Below are 16,064 nucleotides of genomic sequence, written 5' to 3'. Positions count from 1 at the left end.
ATATTTAACAATCTCACAAGCTATGAATTTCACCTCTAAAACTAACATGGTCACATGTCGACCATTAACAGACATTTTCGGTATCTAGATGAGCTCAACTCGTGATTTCTTGTTGCGAATAAAAACCTTTTGGAAGCTATCGCAGTGAACCGGTTAGCACTTTCGACTTGCAACCCAGAGGACGTCTGATCAACCTCCCAGACACTTCATGTGATCTGTCCCTGGCCCCCGCCTCCGTCCACGAATCAGTATAATCGGGTAAACCACAGTTAGTCAAGACATCTGTTCATCGTGGAAGAGTAAGCCAAATACCCTGTGGAGAGTCTCTCCAAAGCTCCCTTCAGTGGAGGCCCTTCTAACCGCAGTGGCATGAGTAAAAAAGATTACATGGCTACACTTTTGCCTTTTTGACCTCATAAAAAAAAAACATTGGTAGATGATGGCTCTGTTTGGAGTCCCTGCATCTCACAAATAACTTTTGAATGGCTGCTCTTTGGTGAGCGGATTGGTGACCCAAACATTGCCCCTGGTACTCACAAACTGCATGGAATGTGTGTTGTGGAATGGGTTTTGCAAGAACTTCACCACGAGCAAAACCAGAAACCGCTCCCATCGTGAGGCATGCCACCGACGTCATCCGTTAGTTCAATGGATCGTATCAATTTGGAATTGGATTGTATTTGAATCTCCTCAGATTTTGGTCCGATCCGAATCGTGCACGAAACTTTGGGTACCCGTTGTGTTTCCCTTGCCAAAGAGGTAATGAATTGGTCTCTCTCTGACATTTGTTAACTGCATTAATTAAGTGAGCATTTGGATAAAGACCTAATTTAAAGGATTATATGTATACTCATTAAAATTATTTGATTATTTGCTACTGTTTTATAGAAATGGCATTAACATGTCAAAATAGTTCACATGCTATTTCACAATGCATCTTATTCACTTTCATTCCACACGTAACCCTGTTATGATTTTTTTAGACCAATCAAACCATTTTTAGTCCCAGCATAGAACATTAATCAGCAATTAAGAACCTTTCCAATTTTATTATAGAGATGATCAATAACTAGAAGTTAACTTTTCTATATTTCCAGCGCAAGCGTTTGCTTCCTTAGTTCAGGGAAAAAAACTAAATGCATTAAATAAGAACCTCATTTATTTAAATGCCCCACTTAACCTTACAATTTGTACTTCCATGTGTTTTCTTATGAATGTAAGTCTGCATTGTATAAATACAATAACATTATTTCTACGGTCAAAAATCGCACAGTGCTCATTCCTATTGACACACTCCACCCAGTGATGGAAATGTAATTCTCATGATGTGGATCATCCCTTCTAGAGGACAACCACTGACAGAATCCCCAATGAATAAATGTTTGAGTTCAAGCACTCGGTCGAATACTACATAGATTGCTTTGAAAAAAATCCCCCCCCCACGAATTTCCTTCTGTATCTATCAGCTCAATATATCTCTATAAGGCATTCACTTCTCTGACTGCCCAGTTATCAATTCGTGGTTGTGATGTTCTAATAAGAAAGCAGCGATACAGTCTGTTGTAACAGCGGGTATCAAATTCCATCTCGGTGTAACAAGGGACATCCTTTTTATGCAGACAATCCGAATTGTATTCAATACAATGAGATTATCTCTCAGAAAAAAAACATTCTCAGTGTATGGTATACATAGATAAGAGCACCAAATTGGTATGGAATTTATTCCACTGTCCAGCTTATGGCCTTCACTGTAATCTCCAAGAAGCAGCTACCATGGGAACAGATAAAACATCGTTTCTCTTCCACTGTCAATATTGAGGTCTCCCAGAGTTGATCTCGCCAAATAAAGTGCCAATACCTTAATTAGGGGACAATTTTTGTGCGGCTACGGAACAATGCCCTCAACAGATTAGATGAGATCATTGTAGTTGCTTAACGTGCAATCCTTCGACAATCCCTCGAGTGACAAGAGTTCAAAGCGATTGATTCAGGGTCGGCATTGAGACCTGCAAGGGGCAACAGACAACACAATGAAAGCAAACGGCTCCGCCTACACCGGGGGTCGGCAACCAAAATAACAAGAAGAGCCATTTCTTTCCAATTCGGTACAAAATTCAGTATTTCAAGAGCCGCAATGCATCTGAGTACATACTGTACATACGTACATATCGTCAAGAAGCAGCCCGTAAAGAGCCGCATGCGGCTCCGGAGCCGTAGGTTGCCGACCCCTGGCCTACACGGTTCACGCTGGCCCATGTGATTTTCGAACGAGTAAAAGGTGCGGGGCTGATATGTCTTGCTCATGCCACTACTGGCAAAAGGGCCTACTCTTCCGCACGGGCCAGAACATCCTGGAACAGCTGGGAGAACCCACTAAACTATCGATCGTCTAACTGTGATGCACATATTTATACTTCTGGGTGGACAGAGTTGGGGAGGGGGGGTTTGAAACTTGCCCCATTGTTTCAACTGCCCACTCCAGGAGATACAACTGGTGCCTCCTGGATTGCAAGTCCAGTGTCCTGACTCTTACAGCATCCTCAGTTTCCAGAAGAGCATTACGCTAAAATTCATGTTTCAATGCCTGATGGATTTCATTTCCGAGGAAAGTGTCATAATATCAAATGATTATTTTCCAGCCCCAAGCAACAAAATCTACATTTTAATAAAATACAAAGTGAACACAATTAATCAAACTTTCTTGCCAATGAACTTGTCTCTTATAATGTATGCACAACATAAGGTTTAAACTACGAAACAAAGTAGCCAATATATTACCAGCTCATAATTATATATGTGGAAAAAAGTATTTTTGGCATTAGTGTAAATTAAAAATTAATGATGTGTACCATATGGCATCTTACAGTTGTCCCTTTTGTACATCAATTTGGCAATTATCACAAGGAGACGAAAAGTAAAGGACATTTTACATTTAACCTCAGTGCCATAATTCCAAATTGCTTGCACGACACATATTAGCTGCAGATTCAGTCGTCGTTAACCGATGCATATGTTGACAAAATATAAGTTGGAGCTCAGTTTATGAAGTTCTGTATATTTGGCTGCCATTCCATCATGTTTCTATGAAATGACAGCATTTTTGTGGAAACAAATCATCCCCATTTGACCATGAGGCACGATTCCACAATTGGTGGACGACTTACCGCTGCTCGCCACCCCTTCCACACTTGCGAAACGACTCAATGTGGGTGAGGTTTTTGGCGAAACTAGAGCCGAGTTGCCAACATGCCGAGAGGTTTCCGCTTTTGGCATTGCACAATGAGCTGTGGGATTTCATTGATCAGTATTTTGGGGGGCGGGGGGAGGGCGGTGACGTCACTGCAAGGAGCAAAGCCTGAAGGAGGCCTGACTTCTCATCTCACCTCCAAGTCGTAAACGTTGGGACTATTTGGGGCACATCAAACGCCCTGTTGGATGTGGACACACACTCAACTATTTTTTTTTATTTTAATGTAGAAATGTGTTTGCATGCGCACGCACATGCATGCTTTGGGAGGGAAAGCTTTTGGGGAGGGTGGTTAGTGCATTCGTGTATGACCTCGAAAACTTACGTTTCTGGATATGTATGTATGTAGAACTTTATATTGTATTTATACCTACGTGACTTGACCGAAAGAACCAAACAGTATGGATTCTTGCAGTCACGAACGTTTCAAATCAAGATTATGTAGAACTTCTTTCACACCGTACGTGGCCAACCGTCCTAATAAGAGGTGCGGATAATGTTAGTGGTCACTGAGGACGTGTCTATAATCCAGTAACTTGGAGGTCAGCTTGTTGGTTCATGTGGGGATCCGATTTTGATATAGGACAGGTTCAAATATCGCTTGAAGTTAATGTGAGCTGTGGTTAGGACTCAAACTATGGTCACCTGGTTCAGAGGCGCTGTGTCCTAACCCACTGGCACTGCCGCTTGCCCTACTGTATATATACAACACTGGGAAAGCCCGCTTCCTGTCAGGGTTACAATTGATTCTAGATTTGAAGCTTTCGTGACTGCAAGGATTCACACTCTTAGGTTTTTCTGGTAAAGTCACGTAGGTAAAAAATAAATAAAACAAAATAAATAATACAAAATAATAGAAATAAAATAATAAATCACGTCTTCAGGTGGAACCTGAAGACGGAAGCTTGTATTGCCTCCGAAACGTCGTAATTTATTATTTTATTTCTATTATTTTTTCTATTATTTATTACTATTTATTATTTATTTTTTACCTACGTGACTTTACCGACAAAACCTAAGAGTAGGGTCACAATTGCTCAGAGTTATGTAGAGGGTGACAAGATGACCACAATCCTCTGCAGGAATTTCTGATAGTTTTGACACAGAGGATCTGTGATTTTTACACAATGTTGCGTGTTGTTTGAAACTATGTGATTTCCTGGCCTGCACTATTATTCTGTATTGATGGCTTTTTTCTCATCATCGACAGACTTGCATACTGGGAAAGACTATAGAATGTGATGAACGTACACCATACACTAAGGCAGTACGTGTCGCTTTCCATTAAATCATGATAATCTTCACACGTATTTGAAATTTACCCTCAACATTTTCTTGTCGCATGCAGCTGTGCGGCATCTGACCGTGGCATATGGGAGTATGGGGGGCGGCAAGGCTGGCTGATTACCAGCGGGTCAGGGTCAGCGAACATCGGTGAGCGGTGCAAGCAACAGGGAATGCAAAGCGTGATCGTTTCCACTTCCCCTCTCATGCTAACACCTGCCAGGCGCACAGTAATTCTGCCCCCCCTCGCCCTTTGCATAAAATTAAGCCCAAAGTCAATATTCATAAACAGTAACACCAGCACGGTGGTCAAAATGATTATGATGTCTGCATAAATCCGGCGCTAACATACGGGCTTCGTCGCCCGACTTCTGCTGATGCATTATGCATAGCCGCTCATTGTGATGTTGGCATTGAAATATTTGCGGAGCATTTGTATGATTTACGTGGCGTCATTCTGCTCCGTGCCCTGTCCGACCTTAAAAAGCAACTGTTTGACTTATCTGCATTAGTCAATCGTTACATGACGTGTGCATTTTGTTACCACCTCGGTGTAAATCACGCTGGGGAGCTTCTTTCCTATTGAGATGTTAATTATACTTGGTGAAATCTTGCTTAGATTTCGATTTTAACAATATTCAACTCACGAAGCATTGCAACGAAAGTTGGGTTATGCTCCTAATATGGATGCCCTAGAAGGGAAATGTTGTCTACACATATTAACAAAATAAAATAATCAGACAGAGCGTCTCCTTAACATATTTCTCTCTCTGCCACAAATATTCTGGATGCAGGTAAATAATCTTTCCAGGAAGAGGGTGGAATTGGTTTACACACACACAGTGCTCCCTTCAAAAGCCGTGCCTCAAAATATTACCATGATTCCAGAAATCTTGGCAATATTTTGGCAGAAATCTTTCCTGAATTCCTGAATTATTCCACAATCGCTCATTACAACGTGATCGTTGTTGTCGAGTATATGTGGAACAAAATACGTACGCCCCCTTTCCACATCCATCTCACCATACCAAGAGTTACACAACCCATCAGCCGCACGGCCTTCTGGGAATGTATAATTTCACCATCATTGTTTCAAGACAACCAAATTCTAGACCAAGTTTTGACATAGTGTCTCATCAGTAGAGTCAATCTTGTTTCAATTAATGCTGGCGAACTGCCAATCTTCCAGACAAGCACTCTCTATTGTCGGTATTGGGTCCCTGTTCACAAATGCAATGCTTTTTGTTTCAAGTATGCCATGACCAATCTTACCCAAAACTACAGATTTGGGCATTAGTATTAGTCAGCTGTGGTAAGTTTTGGAGTACTTGGTTTTGGAGTTTCGTAATTATCATGGAAACTCGAGCCGTTTCATCGCAGGAACAGACGTAACGTTCCTTAAGGATTTGGTGAAATCTTGCTAACAGACTTAATGCATCCCTTAACCCCCTCATGCATCAATCAATCATTGTAATGTGTTGAAATATTTTTGTATAATTTAGCAGTGGCCGTGATGCACGGCCCTGGCACGGCTCAGTTGTACAGTGGAAAAAAGGTCTGGGTGACAGACTTGTTGTGTTTGCAGAGCGCTGCCTACCCAGCGCAGCCTCACCTTGGCAATCTGCACAGCCCAGTTGAGAAGCAGCTGGGAGCCAATGTGCTCCTTGTGCTCGCGCGTGTACTCCAGCAGACAGCCGAGCGGCATGAGCTGGGTCACGAGCTGCACGTTCGACGTCAGGCAGATGCCCAATAGCCGCACCAGATGAGGGTTGCAGACTGTGGCCATGATGAACGCCTCCTGCCCGACGTTCAACACACGGTGCGGCCATTTTGAGACACACGATATACAACGGTTCTCAACGGTCTTCATTTAGCCGGAGGAAAAGCAACAGAGATTTACTTTGTAAAGGAGACCGAAGCAAAACAAGGCCGAGATCACTTTAATTTCAGAGAGTTTGCTTCTGTGGACTAGATGCGCAGAACATATGCTTGCTTATCCAGACTAGTTTTAGCAGCGGGCTGCAAGATCTCGCTACCTTCTAGAGGTAAAGAGTCACCTACAGTGGTTGACTTCTACAAATGAAATTATTGGAATCTTCAATTTTCCCTTTCAATTGGAAGGCACGGGTTTGACAATGTTTTGGGCAGCCAAGGAAGCCGAAACACTGGCAAGGGAAAACTCGATAAGTGTCCAAACGCACTGCCCATGAGGCCATTCAGCAAACTCAATGCAAGTGCTGACTCGTATGCCACTCGCCCAACTGTAAAAATGCCTTTGAGAGCTACCGCACATGCACACACGAAAACATGGCATTGTGTTGAACAGAGCCAATACGAGTTGCAATATACTGGTGGTGGTTTGGCGTTGACGTGCTGCATGCAAAATTGTACAACATTCCCATTTGTTTTATATCCTTATCAGAAATGAATTTCGCGTGATCTATTAATGTTTTAAACCCATTCAACCATGCAGACCTCAGGACAATGGCTATTAAGCCGAGGTGTAGCCACCTCTGTCTGTGCTGATATTATAAAGGTTTTCTCAATTTAAGATATAAACGCTGTAACTATACTGGTAATACATTGGGACCTGGCAGTGGTCTCACCGACATTAGCCTCCTGAGCCACCCAGCAATCTTCAGTCAGCCAGCTCATAAGGATGGCAAACACTGAACTCCAGTGTCAATATCACTGATTTGTGCATGCTACTTGCTTGGCATGCGATATGTCTTATTTGTTCTGTCTCTTTTGATTATACTTCCCATCTCGTTTGTTAGGTCTCATTTGTACCATCTTATTTTGTGCGCATCAGCCTACATGCCATTTTGAGAGCACATTGCCAATCCGCTTGTTGGATGCAGGTCTCCCCATGTGGGCGTCGCGGTGGCTAGGAGATGTTAACTACCTCGCCTGGTATGAAGGAGGTCGTGGGTTCGATCCCGACCCTGATGCCTGTTCTATATTTGGAGTGTGCACGTTATCCCCGTGGTCGCATGTATCTTTCTCCGAGTCCTCGGGTTTTCCCCTCCACATTTAGTAACACGCGTTCAGAGTATTTATCATTTATGGCCAGGTCGCTTCAGAAAAAGAGCATTAGAGCTCGGTGCGGCTTACCTGGTAAAAAAAGAGTTTAGTTTTAAATAGTTGAATGTGTGATTCATGAGGTGTGTTTGTTTGACCATACTTCATCATCCCTAGCCACTGATATAAACCATGGCCCAGAATCCAACTTAGGTTGCTGGGTTAACAGTGTGGTGTGTGAACTCTCCAGCACATGTAATATTTGTTGTAATTTTTTTTTTTACCCATAAAAAATAAATGATTAAAATTATGTATTGTGATTGTAAGGGTTGATTATAATTGAGGATGCATTGTTCAATGCCAACTATGCACTAACGTTAACAGCCACCTGGGGGAATTATAGTCTACATTAATTTATGGCCAGGCTATAACTGAAAACTAGCATACTCAAGAGAACATGGAGTTTACCTTTGTAGCGTCCACTGTATATACACCATCTAAAACTGTTCAGTGTTTCACTACTGACAGCGAGCTATTTCAGCTGGCAAGCTATTTCAAGCTGCACCACAATCACTGTGCCAGCCTTGTGTGCGACACAGGCTTTTAGGATCTTAAGGAACAAGTGGCACTGTACTGGTGTTTTGTTTTGATAAGAAATGTTTTTTGCTGAAATGACCATCTCTGGCTGCTGGCAACCCACACAATTTCACGTTCATTCAGATAACTCTCCTATCTTCTAAGGCTGTACGGGCGAGCAGTGTGTGGCATTGTATAGAATGCAATTGTGGCTTTGGCGTCAGAGTGGCAGCCACGGGCAGAGAGCGTATGCGCTGTGCAGGAGCAATGCTCACGTGTGCACATCACACGGCTACGCTCTCGTCAAAAGCGGCGTGTGCCGTCGTCATTCATAATATTATTATCAGGCATGGAAAATCGCGCGTGACTCCAATTACAATATGCATGTTTTTTAAAAAGATTTAAACCAACAATGGCAGGGGGCAATTTCCGTCGTCATTCTGGATTTGCGCACTTCATAATCCGACTTGAAATCTTAATGCAACCCACTGAGCACGCACGGTGTCCACCTGTCACAACTTCATCTCCAACGAGACAGCAACAAACCGTTTGCTTTATGCTCCTCGGGGAGGCTATAATTACTGCCAAATAAAACCCGACAGAAAAGAGGATTAGGGAAATGCTCTGCATCAGGAGGTTTTATCAGATTTTCACGAAAGCAGATGTGCTAGTTTCATCTTGATTCCCCAATTTATGATTTTTTTTTATCACAGAGTAACACAAATATACAAGCAAATAGTTTTCCAGCGGCACGCTATACAGCGCCCGACTTACGAATGAAAAATGTATGAGTTCAAATCCCTGTTCAAGTGCCAACTCAGCCATATCACACTCCCAGTGGAGATAACGTGAGAACAAAGTGAAGAGTGACGGTTCCATCTGAAATTCTGCATGAATAATAATAATAATAATTTACACTTCTAGAGCGCATTTCACCTGGAGGTCACAAGGCTCCGTACAAAACAAACAAGAACAAAGATCCCCCGTATAGCCTGAACAGACTGTTGGGGCAAGTGCTGGTAGCCAGCACCTATGAAGGTCGGAACGGCACACGAGGGGGTGGGTGGCCAACACCACACCCGACCGCTTTTGGCTCCCTCGTAGCGATGTTTACACACTGCACCAGATGCTCATTTGAGGCCGAGTCGACCTAGGGGAGGCCCAGGATCGGTTCAGAAAATCGTCACTGGTGTTGGCCGTGAGCGGGAATCGAACTCTGGTCGCCGGGTTCATAGCACACCAAGCTAACCGCTACACCACCGTTCCCACACAAACACACGCACACACGCTGGCTGACACCAATCCAAGACAAAGAATTCAATAAGTAGAAAAAGCCCTTAAAATAAGTTGCGTCTGAAAGCAGGGATTGTAGTGGAGCGAGGAGGGGGGGAAGTCAGAAGAGCGAGCGTCCAGTGGAAGTGAAGTCCACAGCCCGGTAAATGGGATTGAGAGGAGTTCTGTCCATATTTGTTTCATTGAAATCGAATACGTATACCCAAAATGAAACACTGCACCCTTACAAATAAAGATATATTTATTATTCCATAACTATTCTAACGGCAGCAACACAAATAATACTGTAAATATATAAAATCACATTTCACACCACACTTTTGCATGAGCAATAATTTTATGGTCTTGGATATATATATATTTGTTTGTGAAATATCATCAAAATGAATAGAGCTCTTTTCACAGATCATTTGACTCATTTAATTTGCTTTTATTTTGCTAATAGGACAGTTTTCAAACAATGCTCCACAAACGATAGGCAATTCAATTATAAGGCATACAAATTAGCCTCTTAAAATCCAAATAACTGCATCCCAGAATTTGCAGATGAGAAGCATCAGCTTTGATTCAGATATTTGTAGGACGATGCACTCAAGAAACTGTGATTTATGTTTTTTTGTGAAAATCCATATTTGAATTAACAAGTACATTTGTTCTGGATTATAATGTCTTAGAGAATGCAAAAAATTACACCGTTTATATAAATTAATACTAAATAATCAGTCTACGCTACCAACACGATCAAAAACTATCCTACATTATCTCAATGCTATAAAAAATATATACATCCATTATTAAATAAACCATTAAATTCCTTGTTCATCTAAAAGCAGTGTGATAAATGTTTTATACAACACAGATGTTGTAAAAAATGCCTGCTTTATTACAACATTGTATATGTTTGAGCTTATTTAAGTGCACTGCTGGACAAACTACCGATTAAAAGCTGATAATTGTACAACCCATTGTTTTTGTCTGCAAATGCTCATACTCAGTCATTTGCATAGCAAAATTATTCAATTACATGTATTATAATCTGAACAGATTCGGTAAAAAAAAATCAGAGTGAACCAAGTGATGAGACCAACTGTGCAAGCGTCTGAACGCGCCACGATTTAGGCCGGGCCACGATTGAATCAGCTGATGGCGATGGTCATTGATTGGCCGATTGTAAAGGAAGCTCTTTGTTTTCTATTTCACAGTGATAACATATGCACGTTTTACTGTGTCAAATAAATTCACGATAAACACGGTCTATTGTACAGAGGATGCCTAATTTCTCAGGTCGCCCCTCGCAGAAGCGGCGATGTTCCACGTGTCTCAATGGGTGTCTTTAATCTCCCGATTTAATGAAGAATACAGCAGCAACACCTATAAAGCAAAAATAAACCCCAGTCAGCCAGTGTTGCTTTCTTGGTTCCGTTAATTTAACTACATATTACATTCTCTCTGGTGCTTTCGGTAAAGTCACGTAGATAGAAAAAATAACAAAATAAAACACGACGTTTCGGTCGCAACACATGCGTCCGTCTTCAGGTGTGAAACATTTATCTGTTGTTGTGGCTTTATATAGGGACGGGAGGGGAGAAGGAAGGGGGGAAGAGGTTTGGCTGTGGGAGTTCACAGGGGAGAGGGGGGAGGGTTTGTGGCGTGCATGGACGGGTAGGGCTAGAGAAATTAGTAAGTAATAGGACGTGTAGTACAAGTCGTAATCGGACGACGACAACCGGGTGGGTGAGTGAAAATCAGAGCAGTTAAAACTTGACGTGGTTTATCACATCCTTCCAGTGATTGCTCAATCTGAATCCATCTTCTCGATTAAAGTTTTGTCTGTGCGTGTATATCTGGATGGCTTCATGAACACATCTCTGAAGGTGGCCCGAGGGTTTGCAGAGTGCCTTGGTCTTGGAGAAAACAATGTCACGTGTGCCCACAGCGTGGAAACAACGATCCGCCACTGCCGAGGAGTTGGTTCTGGCTGTGTGAACTCCCAAAGCTAAACTCCCCCCCCTCCCGTGCCTATATAAAGCCACAACAGCAGATAAATGTTTCACACCTGAAGACGGACGCTTGTGTTGCGATCGAAACGTCGTGTTTTATTTTCTTTTATTATTTAAGTGACTTCAACGAAAGAACAAGAGAGAATGGATTCCTGCAGTCACGAAAGCTTCAAATCAAGATTACATATTACGTTATTTAAATATTCCAATGCTTGATTGTTGTGTCAGTAAGAATTGTTTTTCTTTTAATAGGTAAAACATTTAAAGTTCTCTAATACTGTAATCCATATCGATCGTGTATTCAATACAAACACAGTGCATTGTAAATCGATTATAAATTATATTGAGCAATGAAAGTAGTTTTTTTTTGGGAGTAAACTGAAGAGTCAGATGAGATGACAAAAGTGTGTTTGATGATGATGACTTGGATGTGTAAAACAAAAAAAAATATTTGTTTTGCAAACAATACTACGTACGTCCAATATCTCTTTGTTGGCTTTCGAAGACGTCCCTTCTCTCAGCACCTTGATCGCCACAGGGATCTTCACATCTTCTCCCTCCGGGGTCCAGATCCCCTGCAGAGGAGGAACATCTGCTTCAATCACCAAGTCATCTCAACACAGCTATGCACAACGTAGGGAGAGGTTCAAAAGGGAAAGGTGCCACCCCGAAATTACTCACTCACACCACTGCCGGCAGAAGTGGAAGCTCTATGGGCAATTTTGGCCTAAGCTTCCTTAATGGGCAGACACCATGGAAGGAGTGAGAGTACCCACACTTTACCCCACCGCAAGCGACGTTCTGATGGACGAACTATGCTCTACCCATGTATAGTGCCGGGTGATCTGCACAATGGCAAATCGAAGCATGGACCTCTGGTTTGCAAGTCCAGTGTGTTGTCCATTCCACCACGGCTGCATCCACATGTATTCAGGTCAACTCTCCTACACGTGACTCGTCGTCTCCAGAGTTATCACCTGGTTAAACTAAATAAACGTGAATATACTAGAGGTGTTGTTATAAATAAAGCATAATTTGTCTCCTTCATGTGCATGTCACGCTGTGTGCATTTAAAAGGCATTGAACCCTGTCCAGTAACTTTAATGGAAGCATATTGGTAACACCTACATATACTTTAGAATAAAAAGGCACATTCACACCGTACCAGGCATCACTTTACGGTTGAGCCAACCTAGTGGAGAACCGTGCAGGTTTTAGATGACCACGAGCGTGTGGCCGAGAATCAACCCTGTCGCTGGGATCGCAGCAAAGAGGGGCCACTTAGCCACATCTCTCTACTCGCACAACGAGTCATCACTCCACGTGTTCCAGTCATTGTTCTCCAAGTGGAGCACATACGGCATTATACTGGTAGGAACCTCCTGGTTACACCAGCCCACAGGGGATTATTGTGTCCATCCGTCGTGCAGGGAGGGGCTGGGTGGGGAGGGAGGGGCTGGGTGGGGAGGGGAGGGTGGGGGAGGGGCTGGGTGGGGAGGGTGGGGAAGGCCTGGGTGGGGGGGGTGGGGCTGGGTGGGGGGTGGGAGAGGTGGGCTGGGTGGGGAGGGGCTGGTCACCCCGTGGTGCCCTTATAAAACTCAACGTTTAACCTACTCACGCCGGCTTGTGCCCGCCCTCACAGTCGGGCATATTGGCGGAATACACCACGCCGCCGTTGGCCCTGCAGGCCATTGACCGAGCAACCCGACGTTTCCACCAGCTCCCTCCGCAGGACAAGGTGTTTTACTCACTCAATGCATTCTCTGTTAGGACCAGTACAGTGAACAACAAAAAAGCTGACATCGAAATGAGCCCAAACATTGTTGCAGCGAGGTATGAAGTTTGTTTTAATTTATACATTGTCCACATTGAAATACATTCTTGCACACAATACAGAGGGGAGCGGAAAATTGTGAAACTCTTTAAAACTCCCACACCCTCGGCTGCTGCCCTGACCTTCATTCATGGTTAGTTAGTTTCGCCCGGGTCCAGCCCTCCGGGCCATAAAATATTTAAATGGATCATGCCTCAAGCTGTAATAAAAGTTTTAACTGCCGAGCATCCATGCAAAGATTTAGTGGCTGGTGGTGGAGATTGTTAGACGTGTACAGATGCTGTTTAAAAAAAAGAAGAGTATGAAAGTTGTCTTCCATGTTCACTTACCAGTTGAAACCGAAATATTTATTGCAAATGAAATGGCCAAAAGTGAAATTACTTCAAGATGTATCCCACACCTTGTCATGTGACGTACGTTAGGCAATATTGTCTTGACGCAGAGCAGCGTCAGTGGACATTTACCACTTCGAGTTGGCAGAGTGTGAATAAAAAATCGATACATCTCTGATTATCAACCAGAACATTATCTATCCACGGGGATCATTGAACAATTTCAGACGAATTTAGCATTTCGGTTTTTAAAGTTCTCAATGCTGTACGCCAACATTTGAAACGCTGAATGAACAATAAACCCTTTACCGGAAATTCAGCTCACCATTACCAATCCCATTACCGACGTAAGGCATCTGTCGAAGTAAAATCCATGACAGGAATGATTGAGCACGACAGGTTCACTGAAGATGGTGGTAAGCCTCAACACAATTCATCTTCACATTCGCAGTTCGGATCAATGATAAACCGTACATTTACCAATGTGAGATCCCATTGATATACCATAATTAATTAGGGACAACTTTGTAACACGTGTTTTGAGGTAATGAAAAAAATGAACGTGTAACAAGGATCCTGGCTGCCTCGGGGGGAGATCATTTTAAGGTGACGTCTCTCAGTAGTCAACACTGCTGAGACCCCGTAGTTTTTTCTTTCTTTCAGCAACGTGCGATTTAAAATCGCGACAACCACTATTGTTTTTTATGACCTCGGAATAGCCACCATTGATTGCACAAACCCATAATTACTTTGATCATCCGCACCTACAATTAGAATGGTTGGCTTTGTACGGCGAGAAAGAATTTCGACATACATACATAGAACTGTATTATAATTCCGGATCATTGCTGATGCAGTCCATTGAAAATTAACTTGTGATTTTTGAATATTATATAAAAATGTATTAGAATAAAATATACTACTATAAGAACTGGTCATTATACTCGTATTCAAGGATTGTAGGGATGCTGTATAATTGCTGGGTTCAGTGGACCTCTGGTCAAGATTTGAACTCACCACCTTTCAATTTGTGAGGCTATATTTGCCACAATCCCACCTGGCTTCATCAGCCCCATGTGCGGCTCTGGCTGCCTTTAAAATGATGAACAGGCTGACCCAGTGATGATTGTCAGTCGTTTTAAGGATGCATTATGGGATAGCACACACTTCTTTTCACTTAACAAACATAAAGAGCACACCTAGAAAAAGTTTGGACAAAATTAGACCAGGGATTTAATATTATTAATCTCATAAGTGGTTTCGGTTGAACCACTTCTGGTGTGACCAGGGGTATGTGCCACTTTCGAACATCGATGGGGCATCGTGCGACTACATGGCAGCCCACTGTCTCCTGGTTGCACATCGTCCCTCCGGCTGTGAAGTCCATCACATCGTGCCCAGCGGACTGCTTCCCCTGCACGTGCTGGAGAAGGAGGAGGCTGTCACGTGGCTCTGTAGCTACACATGTATTTATTTTACTATTTATTTTGCTTGCGTATCTGGGTGCATTCGCTAAATAATATCTCAGGAGTTTCACTGTAACCATCAGTGTTCTCAGATTGGAGTGAAGCTCTTACCTTGTGCACAGTTCCAAAGGCCCCCGAACCGAGAATCTTGCCACGCCGGAGTTCCGTCTCCTTGAGGATCCGTAGCTGGGCCTGGTTCGGGGCGGCTCCACTCGGAGTCAGCGGCTCCACCAGCTGCCAGCACAAACAACGCGGCTCTCTGCAATGTCCGAAGGTCCTGCACAAGCGTGATTAAAATGACCTACATCCTTCATCATCAGTGCCTCATCAAAGCAATATATTAACGTGGGATAAGGTCTCAGCTTTGAATAAGGGGCATTCTTTTGGAGAATAACTTTTGCCTTAAAACATGCAGTTATGAAGAAGGACCATTGTCCAATAAATGACTAACTATCGTTGTGTTATTTATATAGAATGCTGATTATTTGGGAGTCGAAACCAGGGTTTACAGAACGTCATCTCTACCATTGGATTTCTGGAAAATTAGATGGTCTGTATGCAACATGACCATGGTACTGATGGATGAACAAAACTCAATATCAGAATATTTATTTAGACTGGAGGAAAACTAACTTAGGACAACTTCCACTGCCTTGATTGGACATTGAACCCAGCAGGTCTAGATAGTGCTTCTGTAGCATTGGCCTTCACACCAAGGTGACTTCACATTAAAATCACATCTTCCTTTTATTATCCATTAGAGCGTCACTGATTCTCAGAACTCTTTTTGAATTTTGATACGTTCCTAGATGAGTGTCATCCTGCTAATACAAGGACGTTTCACCGTGCCGTTGTTGCTTTTGTTTAACTCTGTAACCTTTGTCGGTGCAATTTCAGTAAATATCGCAAAGCAAATGGAGGCATGACCCTCGTACGTATGCGAATTTTTACACGTATTTTAATTGAATTCAGCGAATTATATTTCACGTTTTCAATGGCAGCTTTCCTCAA

General features: G+C 42.9%; 1 protein-coding gene across 2 annotated transcripts in view; it reads right to left on the bottom strand.

Moving 5' to 3' along the window:
* Positions 1-16,064, bottom strand: part of LOC133344587 (receptor tyrosine-protein kinase erbB-4-like) — a 257,044-nt gene that overhangs the window by 47,373 nt on the left and 193,607 nt on the right. For both annotated transcript variants that reach the window (XM_061554583.1, XM_061554585.1), the window contains exons 18-20: positions 15,165-15,287; positions 11,898-11,996; positions 6,144-6,329 (exon numbers count right to left, since the gene is read on the bottom strand). In XM_061554583.1, coding sequence (XP_061410567.1) covers positions 6,144-6,329; positions 11,898-11,996; positions 15,165-15,287 — 408 coding nt within the window. The remainder of the gene's footprint in view (positions 1-6,143; positions 6,330-11,897; positions 11,997-15,164; positions 15,288-16,064) is intronic.

Source organism: Lethenteron reissneri, chromosome 20 (genome assembly GCF_015708825.2).
Source record: "Lethenteron reissneri isolate LAM-NWPU_2019-01 chromosome 20, ASM1570882v1, whole genome shotgun sequence".
Lineage (NCBI taxonomy): Eukaryota > Metazoa > Chordata > Hyperoartia > Petromyzontiformes > Petromyzontidae > Lethenteron > Lethenteron reissneri.
This window is presented reverse-complemented; position numbering and strand designations above follow the sequence as displayed.